General features: G+C 43.9%; 1 protein-coding gene across 1 annotated transcript; it reads left to right on the plus strand.

The window, feature by feature from the left end:
* The first annotated feature begins 592 nt into the window (after positions 1-592).
* COMMD9 (COMM domain containing 9) lies at positions 593-20,896 on the plus strand. The gene is made up of 6 exons (XM_007521829.3): positions 593-669; positions 12,040-12,165; positions 13,971-14,110; positions 15,906-15,940; positions 16,810-16,913; positions 20,099-20,896. Exons 1-6 carry the CDS (start codon positions 619-621, stop codon positions 20,237-20,239), a joined length of 597 nt encoding a protein of 198 aa, XP_007521891.1. The 5' UTR covers positions 593-618; the 3' UTR covers positions 20,240-20,896.
* The last annotated feature ends 5,041 nt before the right edge of the window (positions 20,897-25,937 follow it).

Here is a 25,937-nt window from a genome sequence, read left to right on the forward strand (position 1 = left end):
TTAGATTGCTATCTAACTCCCTCATATAATTCCTCACCTGCTCTTCAAAATACCTCTCCCCTAAGACTATGGGAAAGCTACCAAAAACCCTACCTGATACAGTTTCCTCACCCGGGTAAGGTAAATAATACCACCTCCCCACAGACAAAAAGGAAAATATACATATAAAAGCAATCTTCGAAGGAGTGAAGGACTGACTACATTGCAAGAATTCCAATATGCATAGCTACACTTCAATTTCAAACCAGGTATACACATCACTCCAGAATAGATGCCGGCCAAGTCTGCAGGATGAGTTCCCCAAATCAGTCAGCCCACGCACCTAAGTCAAGGGAAGAGTTTTGCCTGCTCTGATAAAGTAAACCGGCAATTTCCTCCTTCTAAAAACCAGTTTGGTTCTCAATTTCCTCCCCGCGCCTGCGTCCTTCCTAGGCGTTGCTGCTCTAGCTTGGATGTAGGGTCATCCAGAGTTTGCCACTAAACTGGCCCCTCTTTTCTCAGAGCCGCCTGTGCCCTCAAGCCCTTAAAAACTACAACCCCCAGTGTGCTCCGCGGCGAAACTAGGGAGTCACATGATCGCACTTCACTCAGTGTCATCACTCATGTGACCCGGGAAAGATGGCTGCTCTGACGGCGGAAAACTTTGTGGCTCTGCAAAGCCTGCTAAAGGTAAGTTGGAGATGTGAGGACCCACTTTTGTCCCCGGGACTTTGGGCGGAGTAGAAATTGGTGATAAGTGAATCCTGATTTGGAGCCACAATTCTGCCATTTCCTCTCTGTGTACCCCCGGACATGTTACACCTTTTTGAGCTTTTAAAAAGGGGAAACAAAATCAATAACGCCTTAAAAAAGATGGCGGCAGAACAGGTAAAATAATAAATGTGAAGGCGCTGTATAAATACCTTCGACGTATGGTCTCTTCGGGCTGACCTTTGGAATTGGTGTTTTAGGGTGGTAATTGCTAGATCCTCTTAGCCATTTTCCGGGCCCATCCTGCGGCCCTTGTGCGCTCCGTAGTTGAGAAATCGTCTTATCTGCGTTGCACAGCCTCCACCCCCCAGTCAACTGTGCATTCCGTGTTCTCCTGAATCCTTAATTTCCCGTACTTGCTTTTTTTTTTTTTTTATTTTTTATCTGTGGGAGGCAAAATACTCTCTTGATATTGTTTTAAAAGTTATGGAGGACGGAAAGGACTATTTAATTGGATTTTTGTATAGATCAAATGTAGTTACAAACTGGAATTATTTGCTTAACTTTTACTTCAAATACAGAAGCTGACTCTTTAATCTTCCTTTCTAGAACTTACCACTGGCTGACATTTAAGTCTGTTTGCTTGTTGTCTGTCTTCACCACAGGAATCTGTTGTTGTCATACTACACGAATCTTAGATCCATGAGGGTTTATGACTACTATTGTTACTTATTATACCACAGGAAATCTAAGATCCATGAGGGGCTATCATCAACATCATGAGATGTAAAGGGTTGAGATGATTACAGTCAATTCATTACATGGTGTCATAACTGTGTCATACATTGGTTGAAAAGTCTATTCTTCCTGCATTGAATTGCTTTTACAACTTCGACAATAAGTTTGTCATATATGTATGGTCTATTTCAGGATTTGATGTTGTGTTCCACTGATGCTTTTGTTCCTCACCCATAACCTACAGCTTTGACTTCTGTAACAATATAATGTCTTGAAATCAGATAGAGTGATTCCTCTAATTTTTTTTAGAGTTCTTTTAGCATAACTAAACTAGTACCTTTATGTTAGTTGATATTAGAATAATCTTGATTATAGGGATCAGAATGATCTCTAGATGATCTTTAGAAAGGGCAGAGATTTTGACAGAAATTACATTAAACATATATTTCTATATATGTTCATTGCTAGTATATAGAAATACAGCTGTTTGTTTAGATGGTATCTTCAGAGTTGCTGAGATCACTCTAGTAGGATTTTTCATATATTCCTTGGAGCACTTAAGTTGTCCACAAATAGGGAAAGTTTTATTTATTCATTTCAAATCTGCATACCTGTATTTTTTCTTGCCTTATTCATTGTCAAGAATTTTCAGTACTATGTTGAATAAATGTGGTGAGAGCAGACATTCATCTTCAGTATTTTCCCTGTAAGTATAATGTTATCTCTGGATTTTTAAAAATTTCATCAGTAATTTAATAATGATTGACAAGATTGTGGGATTAGAGGGGTACAATTCCATACAATTCCCATCACCAGAGTTCCATATACTTTCCCCTCCTTTGGAAGGGTCACTAGTCTTTATCCTTCTGGGATTATGGACCAAAGATTTTTATGAGGTGCAGAAGATGGGAGGTCTGGCTTCTGTAATTGTTTCTCTGCTGGATGTGGGCATTGAAAGGTTGATCCATACATACCCCCAGCCTGTTTTTGTTTCCCAACTGAGGTAGAGCTCTGGGGAGGTGGGGCTCCAAGACACATTGGTGAAGTCAGGTTGGCCTCATGGTAGCATCTGCAAGTTGGTAGCTGAAAAGCATTAAGATTAAAGCAAAACAAATTGTTTAATAATCAGGAACTTAAAGGTAAGAGTATAGCAGGTGTGATTTGGGGTCTTCATGTTGGGAGGAGCTAAGTATACTTTAGGTATATTCCAAGGGGCCCATCGCTTCACTAATTTTTACCTGAGCCTGATAGCTAACATGTAGATGGGCTGAAAGTATTGTCTGGGAAGATTGTGTCAAAGTTGGGAATAGGACTAGAAAGCTGAATCAAGACAGAGAGTAGCTCCCAAGTACAGAAAAAGTATAAAAATACCATTAACTATAACCCCATCAATGTGACCCAGGACCCATGTCTATTCATAATCTGGTAACCATTTCATCCTGTGTAACCTCTGCATCCCTGTCAGTCTGAGGTCACTTTCCATAATCATAGCTAGGAACATTCTAGGCTGCACTTATTTCAGGACCAGTGGCAGAATTTGTTGACCCCGCCTCCCTTTGGAGAATGGAGCAATTTTCACCATTGTTGTTTTACTCTGAGGTTCCTGATGGTGATGAACATTTATGGTGGAGAGAGGGACCTGTTAGATTTCTAGGCCCATTGTATCTATGTGGGAATCTCAGGATTCCCTGACTAAGGCCCCAGATGATGGGGTGACCAGAAGAGCCATCATTAAAAGTGTGCTGGTCTCTTGCCCTTATCATCTCTGGATTTTTTAAATGTTCTATTTAATTTATTTTTGAGAGAGATGAAGATAGAGACACACACACAGAGAAACCATCTCTGGATATTTTAAATATTTATTTCCCCTTTTGTTGCCCTTGTTTTTTTATTGTTGTTGTAGCTATTATTGTTGTTGTTGTTATTAATGTTTTTGTTGTTAGGACAGAGAGAAATGGAGAGAGGAGGAGAAGACAGAGGGGGAGAGAAAGAGAGATACCTGCAGACCTGCTTCACCGCCTGTGAAGCAACTCCCCTGCAGGTGGAGAGCTGGTCCTTGCACTTTGCGCCACGTGCACTTAACCCACTGCACTACCGCCCGACTCCCATCTCTGGACTTTTTTATAGATGCTCTTCATTAAGGAAAGTCCCTCTCTGTTTCTGTTTTTAATGAATGTTCATCAAGAACAGATATTATGGAGCTGAGAGATGCTTATTCAGTAGAGCACATACCTTGTCGTGTTTGAGGCCCTGAGTTAAAGGCCTGGCATCACATGGGAAAGTCATGGATGGCCCCCAGGGAGTTCCATGAATAGTCAAATAATGCTATGCTTTCCTCTCCTTTCTCTTCCTTCCTCCTCTTCCTCCTCCTCCTCCTCCTCCTCCTCCTTCTCCTCCTCCTCCATCACCCCTCTCTGAAGAAAAGTAAATAAATGGATAAAAGGTTGGGCCAGGGGGCATTTGGTATGCACGAGATCCTAAATTCATTTCCCATTGCTGCATGGGAAAAAAAAAGGATACTGAATTTCATCAACTGCTATTTCTGCATTGATTGAATCGTGGTTTTTCTTCTTGAATCTGTTAATATTATGGTGCTTTCATTGATTTTCTTTCCTCCCCCTCGCTTTCTTCCTCCCCACTTGTGAAGCTTCCCCCCTGCAGGTGGGAAGCACAGGCTTGAACCCCAGACTTTTCACATGGTAAAATAAGCTCAACCAGTGTGCTATCACCCAGCCTCCTACATTGATTTTCAAATATTCAATCAGTTTAGTATTACTGGCATAAACCACACTTGACTGTAGTGAATGTTTGCTTAATTCCGTTTGCTAATATTCGTGTGTTTTTTTTTAATTATTGAATTAGGTATAATGGAATAATAGTCTGTAGTTGGTTTTGCTTTGCTTGTTGCTTCAGTCTTTAATTTTGGTATTAGGGTAATACTAGCTTTATGAAATGAATTGGAGGGACTGAGTGGTGGCACTCCTGGTTGAGCGCACATGTTACAATGTGCAAGGACTTGGGTTTGAGTACCCCGGTCCTCACCTGCAGGGGGAAAGCTTTGTGAGTGGTTAAACAGTGCTGCAGGTGTCTCTCTTTTTCTTTCTCTTTTCCTCTCTATCATTGCCCCACCCCCATTCTCTCTGTTTCTGGCTGCCTCTGTCCAATAAATAAAGATAATAAATAAACCGAAATGAATTGGAGCATACTCTCTCCTCTTTTCCTTAAAAGATTGTATAGAAAAGAATTCTTCCTATGTTAGAAATTCTGGCAAAAACATTGGATCTGAACATTTCTTTTTGGGAATTTGTAAGATCATGCATTTCGGCCTGGGAGGTTACTCAACTGGTAGAGTGCCAGACTTGCATGTCTGAGGCTTCTAGTTCAGGTCTTATACCACACGTACCAGAGTGGTACTCTGTTATCTCCCCTTCTCTCATGTGAAACTCTATCCTATGAAATAAAGTACATCTTTAGAATTGTGAGTTCAGTTTCTTGAATAGATCTAGGGCTATTCAGAATATGGTTTTTGTGTTGGAGGAGTTGTGGTAGTTTTTGGGTTTTTTTTTAAATTCTTTTTATTGAAGCTATCAAATTTACCTGTATAAAATTATCTGTAGTTCTCTTTGTTTTCCTTTTGAGATTTGCAGGATCTGCAGTGATAATGCCCTGTATCATTCCTGACTTTAGTAATTGATATTACCTCTTTTTAACTTTGTCAGTCTGACTAATGATTTCTCAATTGCACTGATATTTTCACAAAACTAGTTCTTTGTTCCATAAAGGAAAGAAATACAGAAGCAGTGTTTCCACCATTTTTTGGACACTTGGTGCTCCCATAGGATACTGGGACTCAAACCCAGGACCTTGATCTTAGCGAAACATGTGCTCTATTTGCTGAGTCAGGCGTGTGTGTGTAATGTTTGCATTTAGTGCTATGAATTTCCCTTTAATAGCTGCCTTGATGTGCTTCACATTTTTTTTTCATTTTCATTCATTCAGTGTAGGTTTTTAAATCTCTTAAGTCATCCTCTTAAACAAAAGTATATTAGAAGTGTGTTCAAGGGAGTCGGGCAGCAGCACAGTGGTTAAGTGCACGTGGCACAAAGTGCAAGGACCAGAGTAAGGATCCTGATTCGAGCCCCTGGCTCCCCACCTGCAGGGGAGTCACTTCACAGGCAGTGAAGCAGGTCTACAGGTGTCTGTCTTTCTCTCCCCCTCTCTGTTTTCCCCTCCTCTCTCCATTTCTCTCTGTCCTATCCAACAACGACATCAATAACAACAATAAAAAGAAAAAAACAAGGGCAACAAAAGGGAAAATAAGTATAATTTTAAAAATTTTTTAAAAAAGAAGTGTGTTCAAAATACTCAGGTTTAGTGGACTAATACTGCATCCTGAATACTTGAAAATCATTTAGGTTAGAGTAGTGGTATGTTTTTGTGTATTCTTTATTTTTTAAAAAGGTTATAGTCCTTTGATTAAAGACAGGTTGGTTCCTCTCATCAGAACTCCTCTGTTTTCCACTTGTGCACTGATTGCTCTACCAGATCACCTTCCAGATGGGAGATGGAGGCCCACGCACCCTCCAGATGTTCAGTGTTCAGAGTTACGAGCTGGCCATGGAGAATGCTTGCACCTGGAGGTGGGCTATAGCGGTGGCCCTTCAGCTGAGGAAGGGCTGCAGGGTGGGCAGACGGACTGGGGAGGATGCTCCGAGTCCAGGGCTTCCTGTGGGACCTGACAGGCTCTATGACTCAGTAGAGCAAGGGTTGCAGAAAACTGGATGCACTGAACTCAGAACAAACACTTTATTTCAATTAAGTAGAAACAGAGCAAATATAACTGTAGGGGAAAGGGTACGTGAACATGCAGGAAATCAAGAAAGCTATGCAGGGCTCCACCAGGGAGGGCAGGGCCAGCTCAGGGCTGAGAGCAGGGCGCAGGGCCTTCTCTATAGCTGGGTCTAAGGGTGCAGCTCTGAGACCCCAGCTCTGACCCAGGGGCCTCTGCGGGCTGTGGCTCCACAGTCCCTACAGTCCAGGCTGAGGGCTCTGGCTCCCGAGCTGCTGAGGGCTGAGCATCTGCAGGTGGCTCTGGCTCCTGGACCTCCTGGCAGCAGGGAGCTGATGGCACCTCCTCAGCATCCCAAGGCCCTGAAGAACAGAGAAGTCACCCCATCAGCTCTCAGCTCCCAAGGGGTCACAGCCCAGCCCAGGAGCCTTCCCTACAGTGTCCCCCAGGTGGGCAGAGATCAGCCTCTCTCGTGATGTGGTGCCAGCTTTGGGGCCTCTCCCTCTGGGGCCCAATCCCCCCCCTCCCAGCCCCTGAGCCCACACAGCCTAGCCTCCCCTCTTAGCTGCAGGCTGTGTGTGCAAAACATGCAGGTCCCTGGGGGCCCCATGGAGCAGGATGTCACTGTATAGGGGGCTGCCCCCCACCAGCAGCTCCACACAGCCCTGGGGGAGGCCGCTGTCTGCTGACTGGGCAGGAGGCCCCCCCTGGCCATCCAGAGAGCCTGCTGAGGATGTATCCAGCGACAGCAGCCCCCACCTGGATCTCAGCTGCTCCCAGGATTTCTGCAGTGGCCATGCTCCCTCAGACAGGGAGTCAGAGTGCAGACTCCAAGTATCCTGACTGAGATCTCTGCAGAGACAGGGAACAGAGTGTCACAGCTTCCCAGTCCTGCACACTGTTCTGCCTGATTCTTCTGCCCCTGGGCTCTGCTTCCACCTCAGCCCAGCCTTGTGTACTCAGACTTCCTCCCAGGAGGGGGACAGACTCCTCCAAGGTGGGGACAGACCTCAGGCAGGAAGGACTACCCAGCCCTCTCAATACTGCCTGCCTGCTTTGAGCTGCTGTGTGGCCTGCCCCTCCCTCCTGCTCAGGACAGGCCTTCTGTGCATACACACAAGTACACACATGTAGGGAAAATGTCTGTCCAGCCATCATCAGAGTTGTGACTGACCGTGGACACTGCCCTGGTCCCCTGTGTTGCCCTAGGAGCACTGCAGCAGCAACAGCAAAAGCTTCCACACTGATCCCTCAACCAGACTCTAAATTGCGTCCTTCTGCCTCCTCTGAGGCCCTTCTTCAGGCCTTCGCCATCAGGGACCTTCATGGTGGAGAGCATCCTCCTCTCAGCTCTGAGAGCTAAGTGACCTGGGCAGGCGTCTGTGGACAGAATCCGGTTGCCCGGTGACCAGGGTTCTAAGTCGGTTGGTCTAGCCCAGGGAGGTGAGGTCACTTCCTGGGCCCTCTGACCTGGGCTTTCCTCAGAGAAGACCCCCCTACACACACACACACACACACACACACACACACACACACACACACACACACACAGTGGCCATGTGGGCTGATGACTGCTCACCCTCCACCCCATGCCACACCTACAGTGACAACACACAGACACTCCACAGTCCCTAGAATGTGGGGGTGCAGCCAGGGTCCAACTATGAGCACAGTCCTGGGGGAGATGCTCAGCTTCCTTTTTATCCATAGGACATGGGATCACTACAGCCTGTCTTTTTAAAATTTCCTCAGATATGTGCCTGCAGACACCTGTGTTCTGTGCAGCCAGGGCTGGTCCCTCATGGGGTCACACACAGACTGAGATGGAGGTGTGATCTGTGCGCTGGTAATGATCGCACTCAAACTAGGCCTGTGTTGGGTCCAGGGACAGTAACAGGTACTGTGGTTTCTCTCCATCCGTGTCTCCCATGCCATCCTGTTTTCTACAGGAGCTGTCACACTCTATTATACTACAGTGTACCTGAGACTAAGGAAGCTTGGCTAGGGGGTCGGGCGGTAGCGCACCAGGGTAAGCGTACATAGTGCAAAGTGCAAGGACCCGAGAAAGGATCCTGGTATGAGCCCCAGACCCCCCACCTGCAGGGGGAGTCACTTCACAAGTAGTGAAGCAGGTCTGCAGGTGTCTAATCTTTCTCTCACCCTCTGTCTTTCCCTTCTCTCTTAATTACTCTGTCCTATTCAACAACACAAAAAGGAAAAAAGATGGCCACCAGGAGCAGTGGATTCATGGTGCAGACACTGAGCCCCAGCAATAACCCTGGAGGCAAAAAAAAAAAAAAAAAAGCTTGGATAGCAGCTAAAATTAGTAAGTTCTTCTAGCGTTTGCCCTTCTTCCGTAGTCAGTCAACAGCGTCAGGTTGAGCCTGATGTCTGCTTGTTGCTGGCTTTGAAAGTGACTGGGATCCATGTGGATTCAGTTGGCTAGGAAGGATCGTCAGTTTCCCCAATAAATGGGTACTCACAGGATGCACCACGAGAAGGTAGATCCAATGCATCCCAATTAGTAAGTGAAACATCTGAAACCAGGAAATTCCTTGAACTGCAACATTTCAGAACACTTGGACTTTTGTGGCTTTTTGATGATTGTGTGTAATTAGCAGAGCTGATTAACAGTTGGACTCTTCTTCCCAGTTCTCAGCACAATAAAGGTGCCAGTTTTATTCTGTTTATGTGTACATAGAAACAACAGAATATACAGTACAAGACAAATAGCCCTAGTTAATTACAATAAAAATCTTACCACCCTGCAAAAAAAAAGTGTGTTGTTTAGGTTTCCAAGTGCTTGGGTATTTTTCCTGTCATCTTTCTATTATTTCTAATTTAAATTGCACTGAGGTCACGGATAACACATCTTGCATTTCTGGTCAGCCCTTGTAAGCTTGTGAGGTTCGCTTCGTTGCCCAGAATATGGTCTGTCTTGGTATGTTTTCAGTGGTCACTTGACGAAGATGTATACACTGCTGCTATCGAGTATAGTTCCATAAATGCCAATTAGATTGATGGATGGTGATGTTGGCTTCTTCTATGTTCTTGCTGAATATCTGTCTAGATGTTTTATCAATTGTTGAAAGAGGGTGTTGAAGTCTCCCGCTATATTTATGGGTTTGTCTGTTTGATTTTTCAATTCTGTGTGCTGTGCCTCCCCTATTCTACAGCTCTCTTGCTAGGTGTGTGCATGTTTAGAATGCCGTCAGTAAATAGAACTGTTTGTCACCGGACCTTGTACCTCTCTGTCTCTGGTAATTTTCTCTGCTGTGAAGTCTGCTTTATTTGGTAATGCCCCCACTCTCATTCTTCTTTGATTAATCTTTGCATGATATATCTTTGTGCTTTATCTTTCTGTCATCACTGAGGCTTCACTGACTTCTCAGACAGAAAGAGAGAGAGACAGCTGGACAGAGAGAACACCTAGTACCGCAGGGTATTGGGATCCAGCATGAACCTGCATGACAAAGCCAGAACCTTCCCAGGTCTGCTAGCCTGCTGGCCCTATGATATAATTAAAAATATATTCTCAAGGGGCCTGAAAGATACTTTTTTCCCTGCCCAAGATGTAGGGTTCCAGATTGACTGTTCTTTTTTTACAGCTCATGAAAAATATTGTGCCACTTCCTTTCTGTCTAATTGTTTTTTGTATTATGGATATGATGATGGTTTGCATTGCCTCAAGATTTTTTCTTTATTTTTACTTTCCAGCAGTGTAATAATGATGTGTCTTGGCAAGGGGTTCCTTCGTCTGTTCTGCTTATTAGCATTTACTTAGGCTCTTGATTGTGTACAATTATATTCCTTTTTATATTTTTTTATGTTTATTTATTGGATAGAGACAGCCAGAAGTCAAGAAGGAAGGGGGTGACAGAGAGGGAGAGAGACCGAGAGACACCTGCATTACTGCTTCACTACTCATGAAACTGTCCCTCTGCAGATGGGGACCAGGGGCTTGAACCTGAATACTTGAGCATTGTAACATGTGCACTCAACCAGGTGCACCACCACCTGGTCCCCACAATTATGTTTCTTTTTTTTTTATTGTTGTAGTTATTATTGTTGTCATTGTTGTTGGATAGGACAGAGAAAAATGGAGAGAGGAGGGGAAGACGGGGGAGAGAAAGATAGACACCTGCAGACCTGCTTCACCACTTGTGAAGCAACCCCCTGCAGGTGGGGAGCCAGGGGCTCGAATCGGGATCCTTAATACTGGTGCTTGTGCTTTGTGCCACCTGCGCTTAACCTGCTGTGCTAGACCCCCGCCCCCACAATTATGTTTCTAACTAAACATAGAATATTTCTAGGCATAATCTCTCTTGAATATTTTTTTCAGTTTGCCTTCATTCATCCTTTTCCAAGACTCCAATACATGGATGTTAGGTTTTCTGTTATAGCCTCACAGATGTCCTGGGCTTTGTTCCTTATTTTCAGTCTGTTTTCTGTGTTACTCAGATTGGGTAATCTCTATTATTCTGTCTTCCAGTTCACTGGCTTTTTTATCTTCTGTTCTTCTCATGTTGTTGAGTCTCTATACTGAACTTTTAATTTTGATTATTGTATTTTCCAGCCCTAAACTTTTTATTTTGTTCTTTGTTTTTCTTCAGTTTCTTTTCATTGGTTGCAAGCATGCTTGTAATTGTTCAGTGATACCTTTTTAGCACAGGTGCTTTAAGATCTTTGTCAGCTAATTCTAACATCTACCATCTTGATGTTATCTACTGATTGTCTTTTTTTGTCATTGAGTTTGAAATCTTTCTGTCTTGGGGTGTTGCATAGTTTTTAGTTAAGACCTGAACTTTTTTTTTTTTATTATGTTCTGAGACTCATTTTTTGGATTTGATCACTTACTCTGACACTCCTCAGGCAGAAGAAGGGCAGGGAAGTCGCTACCTCTTTACTACCAGTCGGCAGTGAACATCTAGGTTTCGTACCTGGCTCCTGTTGAAATGCAAATATTTGGGTTTCTTGTTACTGCACAGGGAAGGTGTGGAAGCTCTGTCTCAAGTGTTCTCCACTGGTAACATGGAGTGATGGGACTTGTTACTAGGCCTAGTAACACGTCCCTGATTTCATCCCTGGGGGTGAAAGTCCCAGCTCCCTGATTAACCTTCTCTGACACTACTCCAGCTCCACATATGTCAGGATACCATGTTGCAGCTTCCTACATGTGAAAGTCTATGCATTTTCTAACATGGATGAAGCTGAGGTCACAGTTCTTACTATGATGGTTTGCTGGAGTAGAGCAGTTCCTGTCTAAACATTCTCTGCTAAGATGCCCTCGCTTTTGGTCCTTAGGCTAGTGGGAACAAGCATCTGTTTGGGGATTTTTTTTTTAAATTAAATTACATCCCTTACACTTTGGGTTTCCCTCTTTTTCAGCTTGAAATCTGTGCTCAGTGAACAAAAAGAACCTCAGAGATTTTAGTTGGTGTCAGTTATTAAAAACTTATCCACTTCATTTTTCTTTCCCAGAAGGACTTAGTTTTGTTTGTTTGTTTGTTTGTTTTTTTCTTTTCTTTTATGTAGTGCCTAGGAATGAACCAAGAATCTTATGCATACTTAGAGAGGGTGGGGCAGAGTGGACAGACATCAAAGCAGCTTAGTGCTGTCCAAGTTGCTCCCATGTTGGGCTAGGGATCAAATCCAGGCCCTTGTTCATCATAAGGTGAGTGTTTCATCCGCTCAGCTTCCTGAATTTAGATATTGATTCCCAAAAGTAGCACACAATAACCAAGACAACATTAAGTTCTAAAGCACTTATGTTTCGGAGTTTGAGTTTCTTTTCTGTTTCTGTCCTATTTATTTATCCATAGGCCTCCTCAAAAGATGTTGTCAGACAGCTGTGTGAAGAGAGCTTTTGCACTTCAGCCCTGGGCTCCAAAAAACTCTTGGATATTACATGTTCTGGTTTGTCTGTGACCCAGGAGGAGGCAGCGCAAGTAAGTGTAGTCATAAATGACATTTGATGTCAGTCAACTTAAAAGTTATTGTCTCTGTGTCTTCCCTGCCATATGATAAATGGGAGAACATGAAAGCCTCTGACCACTTCCTTTTCAGATGTGCTACCTCAACAGTGAGGACCCAATCCACCCTCTGTGATTTTCTTTCCAATCCCATTACTTGCTGATGGTGATAAACTGTTAGCTGGGTAGCTCAGGGCAGAGTGTTCAGGGACCTCTGGGCAGAAGCTCTGCGGTATGAGTACAGGTGAGACCACTGCACCTCCACTGATTCAGCTGAGAACCAAGAGGAAGTATAAGGTGACTCATCTTAATGTAGCACATTCAGCCTTCTATTTCCAGAGAAAATAGGTTTCTAAAATAGAAGTACATTTAAACCGTCCGGTGTTGTTATTATTTAATGCAGAGCTTCGTTCATTGAAGTCATCTATAGAACAGCAAAAGGCAGAAGGAAGATTAGGAAAGGCAGTTAGAGACTTTGTTTGGGTTCACCAAAAGCAGATCCTTAAGCAACTACTTGGAACAAGTAAGTCCAGGAGGCGATTCTAAAAAAATGTAAAGATAGGAATGAGGGAAGTCAAGCAGGGAGGAGAGACATGCTAATGAAAAGTTCTGTTACTGAGTGGCCGCTGCTGGGGGCTTTGTGCAGCTGAGGCTCGAGCTGGAGATCCTGTAAGAAACTGTGTGCAACACACCACAAATAATACCCTTAGGAGGTAGGGCATTTTACCCACTGACCCCTACCCTTCTTTGGTGGAGGGGTTAGTAAGGTCCTCCAGCCTGGGTTGTGCCTCTTTCTTGCCAAGCAGCCTTTCCTGGCATCCGAGAAAGCTCTGGCGCAGAGAATGTTATCTCTGTGAGCTTCCTGGATACAGCTTAGCATTGCTGAATTCACAAGACCACACTTGCTACAGATCCACTTAGAAGGACATAGGACAAAACACAGTGTTCTGGATGGGTGGTGCCAGGCACCCTCATCCCAAGGGGAGTCCACACAACTGGCGTTTGTTCTCTGTGCCCTCCCAGCTGCCAGCTTAGTGATACTTTGGCCAGCCTGGATCTCAAACCCAAACCCCGCAGGAATCAGTCCCTGTGGTACCAGTCCAGTAAGCAGGGCTTGGGGTGCTGGTAAGGATTATGCACCCTCTCTACCAAACTGCAGACCTCCCCAAGTATCTGAGTCCTCCAGTGCTGAGGCAATGATGGACTAGTGCTCTGCTGCCTGGTAACACAACCGACTTTTCACTTTTTTCAGCTTCCCAGGAGAGCCACCTAGTAAATGAATGGGAAGTCAGATGCTGGGCAGAAGGAAAGGGAATTTTCTTTACCCTTTGGCCGTAAGCAGACAGTTTCTAGCCAACGGAGAACATCCTATGTCAGGCAGCTGCTCTTGCCTTCTAAAGAAACAAGTGGGGCTAGGGGGATAACATAATGGTTATGCAAAGAGACTTCTGTGCCAGAGACATGCGTGTCAAATTCAGTGCCCAGCACCAGGGCCAGAGCCCAAGTACTTCTCTGGAGAAATGAAAATAAGATAGAAAAACAGGTGAACATTGTGTTGGGCCGAGGTATGTGGCATCAGCATTCAAGACAATGGCCTTGGGAGTCTTGGGCACAGTTGAATAAAGGCTGCAGAGAGGTGTGTGTGTGTGTGTGTGTGTGTGTGTGTGTGTGTGTGTGTGTGTGTGTGTGTGTGTGTGTGTGAAGGGGTGACAGAACCGTGCTCCTTGGCCCCTAACCCCTGGCCAGTTCTCATTGCCCAGGGCGGCCTCTCTCCCCTGCAGCTGCTCCAAGCCCTGCACCGCCTCACCAGGCTGGCAGCCTTCCAGGACCTGTCCTCCGCTGAGGCAATTCTGGCTCTCTTCCCTGAGAATTTCCACCAGAACCTCAAAAATCTGCTCACAAAAATCATCCTAGAACACATGTAAGTGCTCATCTCTTGAGAGTTCAACACTGGAATATTATATTTCTGTTCTAGACATAGTAATGGGTTCATTGTTGGAAAGTCAGATAAGGAAAAAGAAAAAAAAAACATAAATCACCCACCCAGAAGGTTAGCAGTATTCATTCCTTAATGAAAGCCTTTTAGGACTTGCTTATTTTTTTTTCCAGTTATACATAGAGCAAGTAGCTGCTACTCTGTTTTTATTTTTTTAAATACAGTGGGGTTGTGCCATTTTATAACCTGCTTGATTTCAGCCAATAGTAGTAATAAATTTCAGTTCAGGATTTACCTCCAATCTCATTTTTAAAGGGTAAATATATTCCATTACTCAAAGAAGTCATGTAAAATTTAATTAAGAAATTCCTTAGAGTAGGACATTCAGGCTATTGGCAGTTTTCACTTCAGTGAATAATTTATCAAGGAAACAGCTCACATGCTTCATTATTTCCTTACTGGGCTAGAAGCAATGGACATACTGAGGCTCTGACTTTATATTATCATATTTACCATCAGAGAGATTAGACTGACCAGTTTTGTACCAGTGAGATGTAAGTGTGCCCCTCTCCCCATACCTTCCCCAGTGCTGAGGGAGTTTAAAAAAAAATTTTTTTTTCCCTGATTCACAAATGACAAGTGGTACCTCACTTCTGTTTCTCTATCTTTGACACTAGTGATGTCAGCTGTCTTTGTATTGGGGCCTGGCGGTGGCATACCTGGTTCGGTGCACATATTACCAAGCACACGGACCCAGGTTTGAACCCCTGCTGCCCACCTGCAGAGGGTCCACTTCCCGAGTGGTGAAACAGATCTTCTCTCCCTCTCTATATCTCCCTGTTCTCTCTCAATTTCTCTGTCATAGCTAATAAAAATTAAAAAAAAAAAAAAAAAGGAAAAAATGGCCACCAGGAGCAGTGGATTTGTAGTGCCAGCACTAAACAATAATGCTGGTGGCAATAAAACAATTTTTTAACTATATATATATATGTATATATATGTGTGTGTATGTATATAGATATGTCTTTGTATTTGTTGGTCAGTTTTATATTGTGAATGATTTGTAGCTCTTCTGTTTGAACAAATGTTTTGACACATGTAAATTGTGAACAGGGCTAGATGGGGTTTTGTGCAAGATACAGAGTAGACAGTAAACAGAGGATAAGTTGTCCTTTCTCTGTTGGTCTCTAAGAATGATCGCACAGTAAAAGTACAACACACTCAGTCTTGTTGCCATAAGCCATGAAAACTAATACCACAATGCTCTTGAAATCACTGAGCCAGATAGCTTCTTTTATTCTACTGTTTTGTAGAAAATAATATATATGGGGGGCTAAGTGGTGGCATACCTGGCTGAGTGCACAGGTTACAATGCTCAAGCACCTAGGTTTAATCCCCCCAGAACCCACCTGCAGGGGGAAAGTTTCATGAGTGGTGAAGCACAGCTGCAGGTGTCTCTCTGTCTCTCTCCCTCTCTATCACCCTCTTCCCTCTCGATCTCTGACTGTCTCTACCTATAAATAAAGATAATAAAGAAAATTGAGAAATGTCACCCCTAAAAAGACAATAATATATGTGTATACATATATATTTTTGAAATACATAAATATATGTAAGACAAAGGGAAAAAATTACTGCTTGGAGGGAAGCATTTCTTTGGCCTTTTCCTGTCAGAATGTGATGGAGGGGGCAGAAACCCAGACCCAAGGGTTTCCTTTTTTTTTTCTTTCTCTTTTTTAGAAGACTTCAATTTTACTATCACTTTTTTCCTCTTAAACAGATCAATGTGGAGATCTGAAGCCCAAGCAAATCAGAGTGAGTAATAAGAATTTTGCCTCTTCTTCTTCACCCCTCCTCCCCAGCCCTAGCTCTAAAGCTGTCAGAGGCCAAAGTGTTTAGCCAAAAATCAGAGTGAAGTGTTCTGATCTCAAATTGAACAGGATGCATTGTGTGTTTATTCCTAATTCTACTTTGTAATTTTTTCCTGATTACAAGCTTAATAAAGCATAAGTATGTTGTTTAAACAAACAGAAACACCCAAAGCAGAATGTGAAGTACTTAGAATAATTGTATCTTAATTAGGGGAAAAATTAACTGTAATTGAAGTTAGTTTGAAAGCCTTATACAAGTAAATGAATGGCCACTAAGCGTACTCTGAGCCGGTCACAGTGCTAAGGAACTCAATCTACATTAACTCTTGTAGTTTCCCACAAACCCTGTGAGCTTGGCTAAGGTCACTCCCATTTTGTAGGTGAAGAAGTAAGTTCAAAAGTTACCCAAGGAGCTGAATGGTCTAATCCCTTTCTTCTCAAAACCAAGGGGTTTTTTTGTTTGTTTGTTTGTTTGTTTGTTTTTCCCTTAAACAAGAGTTCTTCCCACTATTGTTGAAGCTATTCCATTTCCCAACACTATGCCATGGCCCCATCTTCTCTCCTGGGGGGGGTCATTTCTCCTTTGGTTCTGACATGCAGATGGTTGTGTGTGCAAGCAGGAGCTTGTAGATGCTACCCACCATAAGTCCACAGTGAGGCCCACGACTTGTTGGGCCACCTGTCTGCCTCTCCTAGATACTTGCCGTGTCACTCAGATGCTTCAAGCATATACATTAGGGCTGCCCTTCACAGAGTAGAGATACTTGGTGAGCAAGGTTGCTGGAGCTCTGAGCTGAGCTGTCCCCTCCACAGTCTCTCTGCCGCGCCTGGTGGACCTGGACTGGAGAGTGGACATCAAAACCTCCTCGGACAGCATCAGCCGTATGGCCGTGCCCACCTGCCTGCTCCAGATGAAGGTATGTCACCGTCATGCTTGCTAGACAGAAAGACGGGCACCCCTGTGGGCCATTGAAGATGCTGGTCTCCAAATTTGGGGATCCTCCCCTCTAACTTCACAAATAAATATGTAGTCTTCCCCCAAATAGAACTTACCTAACAAAATCTATGTGTACTTTTACAATACCATACTGGAGGTGTCATGAAGCATTCTGAAAGTAGAAATTTCCCAGTGATAAGGAACTTACAACATAGGTGAACTGGAGGGAATCCTGCTAAGTGAAGAGGAGAAAGACACATGTGGGATGACCTCACTCGTGAGATTTAAGAAACAAAGCAGGGAGGGGTTGGGCAGTAGCACAGCGGGTTAAGCGCATGTGGTGCAAAACCCAAGGATTGGCATAAGGATCCCAGTTCAAGCCCCCAGCTCCCCACCTGCGGGGGACGGGTCACTTCACAAGCAGTGAGGCAGGTCTGCAGGTGTCTATCTTTCTCTCCCCCTGTCTGTCTCCTCTCCTCTCTTGATTTCTCTGTGTCCTGTCTAATAACAGCAACAGCAATTACAACAACAATAACGATAACAAGAGTAACAACAAAGGCAACAAAATGGGGGAAAAAATGGCCTCCAGGAGCAGTGGATTCATAGTGCAGGCATTGAGCCCCAATGATAACTCTGGAAGAAAAAAAAACAAAAGAAAAACAAAGCAAGGGAAAAGATGTAGTGACTCATAACTAAACTGTTAGTCTCTGTCTGCAGATTTGAGGTTACTAACATGAGGAGGGGTCCAAATCCTGCCATGGAGGGAGGCGCCACTTTGCTGGTAGGTAGGCTGAGTGTGCCAATACCCATGGTGTGTGTATGTGGGGAGGGTGGAGAATATGTGAAATTGTAGCCATGAAACAGTGGCAGTCATTCAAGACAACATTCCTGCAATAAAAAATAATAACATAAGGTAAACACAACACAATTTTTTTAAATTTCTTTATTGGGTATTAATGTTTTATATTCGACAATAAATACAATAGTTTGTACATGCATGACATTTCTCAGTTTTCCACATAACAATACAACCCCCACTAGGACCTCTGTCATCCTTTTTGGACCTGTATTCTCCCCCCCACCCACCCACCCCAGTGTCTTTTACTCTGGTGCAATACACCAACTCCAGTTCAGGTTCTACTTGTGTTTTCTCTTCTGATCTTGTTTTTCAACTTCTGCCTGAGAGAGAATATCCCATATTCATCCTTCTGTTTCTGACTTATTTCACTTAACATGATTTCTTCAAGCTCCATCCAAGATGGGCTGAAAACAGTGAAGTTGCTGTTTTTAATAGCTGAGTAGTATTCCATTTTGTGTGTGTGTGTGTGTGTGTGTGTGTGTGTGTGTGTGTGTGTGTATCACAACTTGCTCAGCCACTCATCTCACAATACATAAATAATTAATTTGTTCACACCTAAAAGGTTACGTTGTACACTTGCAAGGAAGTTTAGTTTTAACAATAGGAGGATAGGGCTGGCAAAATATAGCTAACTTGGGGAGTGCACCTGCTTTGCCATACATGTGACTAGGTTCCAGCCCAGGCCACACTACGTTGGAGGTAGCTCTGTGCTGTTTCTTTAGAGCTGTTTAACTATCTGTCTGAGAAAGTTAACCTGGAGTGGGAAAGCCCCTGCGGGGGGGGGGGGGGGGGGGCAAAATAATAAGAGTATATATTTTGAATTTCAAATAGCCTTCTTGATAATTTCACCTCTTGTCCAGTGTGATTAAGGTGTCACTGTTTGTGGCATAGCTGATCAAGGGCTCTGATTAACAGTCAGAAAAGTGTCAGTTCTTCACCACCTAAGTGTTCTTTCCTATAAACACTTTCCTCATTTATATTATCTTCACCCTACACTCTTTTCCAGAATCTTTTTAAGTCACACATCCGTGTTTAGGGTTTGATCAGCTAAAACTAGATGATTAGTACTATGCGTATTTAACCAGGAGAAATGAATAAGTAAGGATGTCTCTAACAACTCTATCTCCCACCTTCTGCTCCCCATAAAGATCTTGGGTCCATAAAGATCTTGGATCCATACTCCCAGAGGAATAAAGAATAGGGAAGCTTCCAGTGGAAGGGATAGGATATGGCACTCTGGTGGGGGGAATTGTATGAAATTGTACCCCTCTTACCCCACAATATTGTCAATCATTATTAAATCAGTAATATATGTTATAATACATATTAATATATAATATATATCATATACATATGTATGTTTACTTTAAAGAAAATAAAAAAGACCAAGAAGCCTGAGCAACGAGAGCTCCCCTGGTAGATGCATGCCTTGCCATTTGTATGGCTCGGGTTTGCACCCCAGCACCACATGGAAGGTGGTGTGGTGCCAGGGGAAACCCTGCTACTGTGGAGTCACTCCCTCTCTCTGTCTGTCTCACTGTCCTTGTCTCTGTATCTGAATGAAAAGGTGATCCAGAGTGGTGAGACTGCATATGCCTCCATTCCACGAAAGCCATATAGATTTTAGAAGGCCAGAACAAAAGTAGAAGTTGTAGTATTTTTCCTGCCTCCCAATGAATAGTCTCTTCTTTATAAATTTTTTTATATTTATTTATTTTCCCTTTTGTTGCCCTTGTTTTTTATTGTTGTTGTAGTTATTATCGTTGTTGGAATTTACATCATCATTGTTAGATAGGACAGAGAAATGGAGAGGAGGGGAAGACAGAGAGGGGGAGAGAAAGACAGACACCTGCAGACCTGCTTCACCACTTATGAAGTGACTCCCCTGCAGGTGGGGAGCCAGGGGCTAGAACTGGCATCCTTACACTGGTCCTTGTGCTTTGCACCACATGAGCTTAACCAGCTGCAATACTGCCCAAACCCCAGTGAATAGTCTTAGGTACTCCTAGAACCCGGCAGTGTCAAATAGCGACACGTAGTGTCATCTCACTGAAATGCTGAGGGTTAGTATCGGAGAGGTCAGTGACCAAGGTGTGAGCTTCTGTGAAATATGCTCCCAGCCTTCATTGCCAGTGGACAGTGGCCTGAGCCTCTGATGCCTCTCCTTCTTTCTCCCAGATGCCAGGCTCCCTGCAGCTCTGAGCAAACAGCCACTCACCAAATCAGAGAGGAGTCACAGGCTCGGCTCCCAGAGGGCAGTTGGAAGGCAAGACAGCATTCACATTTGGATCGTGTTCTCTTTTCAGATCCAGGAAGATCCCAGTCTGTGTGGGGACAAATCCTCTGTGTCAGCAGTCACCATGGAGCTGAGTAAGGAAACACTGGACACCATGTTGGACGGGCTGGGCCGTATCCGAGACCAGCTTTCTGCCGTGGCCAACAAATGAGACCCACCTCCTGTGGCCCCAGCGCCCATCCCAGCTGCTCGTCAGCCATGGAGTGTCTCCCAGTCCTCAGCTGCCTCTGTAGCAGCTACAGTCAGCAGTGGATGTGTAATGGCTCGGGGAGGAAGGCTGCCCTCCAGAAGGCACGACTCTGTCTGGAGGCAGCAGCCATGCTCACAGCATGTTCTCCTCGACCACCTTTTTCTCTGTCTGAAGCTGCAAGCAGAAGCCTCCACCTCTGAAAGGCTCCCTTATTGGATGCGACTTAATTATCACCGTGGCAGTGAGAAGGAGCGTTTGCTTTGTCAGCTGTCTCTACACGTTGATTGGAAAATCCAGGCCCAGACTGTGGAGCATGTCTAATAAGTTCTTTCCAGCCGCAGCTCTAATGCATTCATTTCCATCCTCGGAACACATGGAGGGGATTGAGTGGTGATGTCAGCTTTGCTGCTTCTCCAGCAGAGAAGTCAGGCAGACCACACAGAGCAGAACCACCCCTGCCAAGTACAGAGCCTTCCCTGATCTCCCTCAGCCCTGCTGAGGACCACCTACCTCCTCAGTATAGGGGGTCTCCAGTGGGTATTGACTCATTTCTTCCTGAAGTTGGGGGGGGGGGGGAGCAGGAGTGAGTGGAAATAAATACCATTCCTAAAACTGTCATGATTCTGGTCATGCTTCTGGTGCTTTCCATCCTTCCACTGCACTGTTGCCTTAGGCCTGTGCTACCTCTCATTTGTGACAGAGAATGATCCAGCTTCCTAGTTCCTAGATCACAAGCCAGTAGTGACCTTGGTATGCCTTCAAACCAGCCATAGGACTCTCCCTGCCTTCTGTGCCTTTGTCATGTAGAACAAAATAGAGCAAGATTGATGGTAGCTGTGAGCTGCTACAGAGGCCATGATGAAAGCTCTCAGAGTTTAACCAGACAAGACGGTCTCTGTCATCTGCCTGAAACATCATAGGGACACAATGCATGAGACTTTCCCCCCCTTCCTTATCCAGATCAGCCCACTTGCAGCAGACTGCTGCCTGTGTTCTTGGTTTTGGCAGCCCGTGTGTACAGATGAGGGTGGGCATGGTTGGAAGAGGTAAACTTCCGGTTCAGAGAAGGGACTCCTGAAAGTCATGCGGCCAAAGCTGGAAGTCAGCTCCACATCATTGGTGAGATGATTGACCTGTTAAGTCTCAGTTTCCTCCCATGCCAGTGTTTTTTAATTAAATGAGAATCATCGTAGTATCTACTCTACCAGGCTCTTGTGAAGATTAAGGGATATAGTGTAACTAAAAGCACTTTAGCACTGTTCTGGAAAAAATAGGACTTGATATAACTAATGACCAGGAAAGTAGGAAGCTTTCTGCGATCATTCTTTTCATCTACTGTAACAGCTTTGGTGTGAGGATGAAATGTTAGAGTTGCCCTTTGTCCATGAGGAAATCAGTTTGTGGAGGTTAAGTCCCTTGCTGGTAAATGGCCTCATTAGGCAGGGGGCCCAAATTTCTCTAGCTTTCTCCACACAGCCTTATGAAGTTCTGTAACATCCGCTGCATTTGGAAAATATGGACCTAAAGTCGAATAAGGAGACTTGCTCCTGTTTACCCAGTGAGACAATAGCAACATCCAAGACAGAAAAAAAATAATCCAAGTTCCTCTTTGCTGTTTCCTGGAAATGGAACTACCTTCTGCTAAAATGACAGGCCTTTTCGAGCCATACCCCTTGGGAATCTGATAGAAGCTCTGGAAAAGATGAAATTCAGAGTTTTGTTGTCCTTACTGCTATTGGGATAGGAAGCTGTTCCTTCAGCCAGCTCTGCCTACAGAAAGCCATCTGAATTCACAGCATATAAATAACTGGAAAGTTCAATAAATGCTTGCTACTCTTCACCTCACACCCTTGTTTAAGGGCTTTGTTTTCCAATGTTAGTAAAGATGGATGGTTTGTAGATACTGTGTTTTTGGTTGGCACAACACTATCTCAGAAAAAAAAATATATATATATATAGAGAGAGAGAGAGAGAAAGAGACAAATAAAACCTAGCTGCTCCCTATTGATCTCAAAGGAAGTTCTTGAAGTCCGTCCTTATCTGGTTTCCCAGCAGCCCTCTGTGTACTAAACAGCTCTCTGCAAACTGTCCTTTCCTTAAGATGCAACAAGGCTTGTCCAAACAAACAAGCAGTGATACATTTTGGTAGTGCCTCTACTCCTGGCTGTCCAGCACTTTTCACTCGCCCGGTCATGGGCAAGCACAAAGCTTAGTCCTGATCAGTATGTGTGTCCTATACAAACTGTTCTGTGTCCACACACACTACTTAGATTGGGCCTGTCTGGCTTGTTCCTTATGGCTTTTTCTGCTGAAACCAGAGACCAACACCTGCCTCAGTCCTGCTAGGGAAGCTGAAAATTCTCTGGTCCATCTCCTGCCGCCTGCAGTGGGAGAAACTAGTCCAGAGGAACAGGAGCCAGAGAGCAGGGGATGCGAAATTTGAGTGAGCCGGTCTTCTCCCTACAGTGCCATAGTGAATCAGGTTTGTATTGAAATGTTTCTGGGACCTGGTGTTTTGCTTGGTTTTAATCAAAAATGACAAATGTGCCTCTTCAACTCCCTGAGGTTGGTGGAGTATCCATTTCTTAACTGGATGCCATGCCATGCCACCCCCGAGCTTCAAATTGTGAGTATAGCAGTGGCTTCAGCGGGGCTGAGTTATGGCACACTTGGTTAAGTGCATGTTACTATGATCAACAAGTTACATGGGTTCAAGCCCCCGGTCCCCACCTCGGAGAAAGCTTCACAAGTGGTAAAGCAGTGCTGCAGGTATTTCTGTTTCTCCTGCTCTATGCCCTATTCCTTTTTAATTTCTTTCTGTATTATCAAAATAAAGTTTTTAAAAAATCTTTAAAAAAAAAACAACTCTAAAACACCTAGAATTGCCAAAACCATCTTGAGGAAAAGAAACAGAAATTGAGGCATCACACTCCCAGACCTTAAACTATATTATAAAGCCATCATCATCAAAACAGCATGGTACTGGAACAAAAATAGGCACACAGACCAGTGGAATAGAATTGAAAGCCCAGAAATAAATCCCCACACCTATGGACATCTAATCTTTGATAAGGGGGCCCAAAGCATTAAATGGAAAAAGGCTCTCTTCAATAAATGGTGCTGGGAAAACTGGGTTGTAACACGCAGAAGAATGAAATTGAACCACTTTTATCTCACCAGAAACAAAAATCAACTCCAAATGGATCAAAGACCTGGATGTCAGACCAGAAACAATCAAATACTTAGAGGAAAACATTGGTAAAACAGTTTCCCACCTACACCTCAAGGACATCTTTGGTGAATCAAACCCAATTGCAAGGAAGACTAAAGCAGAAACAAACCAATGGGACTACATCAAATTGAAAAGCTGCACATCCAAAGAAACTATTAAACAAACAAAGAGACCCCTCACAGAATGGGAGAAGATCTTCACATGCCATATATCCGACAAGAAACTAATCACCAAAATATATAAAGAGCTCAGCAAACTTAGCACCAAAAAAGCAAATGACCCCATCCATAAATGGGTAGAGGATATGAACAAAACATTCACTACAGAGGAGATCCAAAAGGCTAACAAACATATGAAAAACTGCTCTAGGTCACTGATTGTCAGAGAAATGCAAATTAAGACAACACTAAGATACCACCTCACTCCTGTAAGAATGTCATACATCAAAAAGGACAGCAGCAACAAATGCTAGAGAGGTTGTGGGGACAGAGGAACCCTTTTACATTGCTGGTGGGAATGTAAATTGGTCCAGCCTTTGTGGAGAGCAGTCTGGAAAACTCTCACAAGGCTAGACATGGACTTCCATATGATCCAGTAATTCCTCTCCTGGGGTTATAACCCAAGACTCCATAACACCCAACCAAAAAGAGGTGTGTACTCCTATGTTCATAGCAGCACAATTCATAATAGCTAAAACCTGGAGGCAACCCAGGTGCCCAACAACAGATGAGTGGCTGAGAAAGCTGTGGTATATATACATAATGGAATACTATGCAGCTATCAAGAACAATGAACCCACCCTCTCTGACCCATCTTGGTCAGAGCTAGAAGGAATTATGTTAAGTGAGCTAAGTCAGAAAGATAAAGATGAGTATGGGATGATCCCACTCATCAACAGAAGTTGAGAAAGAAGATCTGAAAGGGAAACTAAAAGCAGGACCTGACCAAATTGTAAGTAGGGCACCAAAGTAAAAACCCTGTGGTGAGGGGTAGACATGCAGCTTCCTGGGCCAGTGGGGGGTGGGAGTGGGTGGGAAGGATGGGTCACAGTCTATTGGTGGTGGAAATGGTGTTTATGTACACTCCTAGTAAAATGTAGTCATATAAATCACTAATACAAGAGGGGGAAAATTAATTGTATGTCTCGAAGTTTTTCAAAACACAAACTGAATCTTTTTAATATATAGGCTGTGTAGTTGATATGCAGACTCTCTCAAAAGCCTAGACCAAGTAGATCAGAAGCAACCAATAGCACAGCTATATACAAGATACTGGGTACTATACAGCAAACCCTAACAAAAGGACTTTTCAAAGTTAACCCAATTACCAAATAATGTGATGATAACATTAACTATCCATTGTCTTTTTGAACCCTAAGACAGCAGGAACCTCACATCTCCACTATAAAGCCTCTACTTCTCCCAGTCCTGGAACCATTGTATAGGACTCACTTTCCCGTATGCCTCTCCCAATCCATATCAAATAATATTGCATCTGCCGATCACAACCTAACCAACACGATTGCCACCTCAACATGCTTCACTTCAGACTGTGTCCAGAGACTTCACGTGTGGAATGATAATCCTTCAGCTTCATTACTCAGGTGAGACCTTTCCTTTCATAGTATACTCTAATTCCATCCCAGGTGGTTCACTTTCTAACAAAGTCCCAAAACCTAGATATAGATATAGACCAGTTTCTGTGAGAGAGAGCATATGTTCACACGTATCCGTAAACTAGTGCAAAATATATACCTGAAAGCAGAAGTACACTGGAGTTTGCTGTGAGTACCCGCCTAACACTTCCTCTCCACTATTCCAACCTTTGGGTCCATGATTGCTCAACAATTTGTTTGGTTTTGTATGTTAACTCTCTTTTCAGTCAACAGGTTCCAGATGTCATCAGGATGCCGGCCAGGCTTCCCTGGACTGAAGACCCCACCAATGTGTCCTGGAGCTCCACTTCCCCAGAGACTCATCCTACTAGGGAAAGAGAGAGGCAAACTGGGAGTATGGACCGACCAGTCAGCGCCCATGTACAGCGGGGAAGCAATTACAGAAGCCAGACCTTCTACCTTCTGCAACCCACAATGACCCTGGGTCCATGCTCCCAGAGGGATAGAGAATGGGAAAGCTATCAGGGGAGGGGGTGGGATATGGAGATTGGGTGGTGGGAATTGTGTGGAATTGTACCCCTCCTACCCTATGGTTTTGTTAATTAATCCTTTCTTAAATAAAAAAGAAAAAAAAAACTCTACAAACTAAGGTCACCAGCATTAAAAGTTACTACTCCAGCCTTTAGGTTTATGACTAGTCAATAACTTGTTTGGCTTTATATGTTAACTGTCTTTTCAGCCACCAGGTTCCAGACGCTAGCGTGATGCCAACCAGACTTCCCTGGACAGACAACCCCAACAATGTGTCCTGG

Source organism: Erinaceus europaeus, chromosome 17 (genome assembly GCF_950295315.1).
Source record: "Erinaceus europaeus chromosome 17, mEriEur2.1, whole genome shotgun sequence".
Taxonomy (NCBI): Eukaryota; Metazoa; Chordata; class Mammalia; order Eulipotyphla; family Erinaceidae; genus Erinaceus; species Erinaceus europaeus.

Coding starts and splice junctions, on each gene's coding strand:
- COMMD9 (XM_007521829.3), top strand. CDS start 619: ATGGCTGCTCTGACGGCGGAAAACTTTGTGGCTCTGCAAAGCCTGCTA. Junction 670..12,039: donor CTCTGCAAAGCCTGCTAAAG/GTAAGTTGGAGA, acceptor ATTTATCCATAG/GCCTCCTCAAAAGATGTTGT. Junction 16,914..20,098: donor CCTGCCTGCTCCAGATGAAG/GTATGTCACCGT, acceptor TTCTCTTTTCAG/ATCCAGGAAGATCCCAGTCT.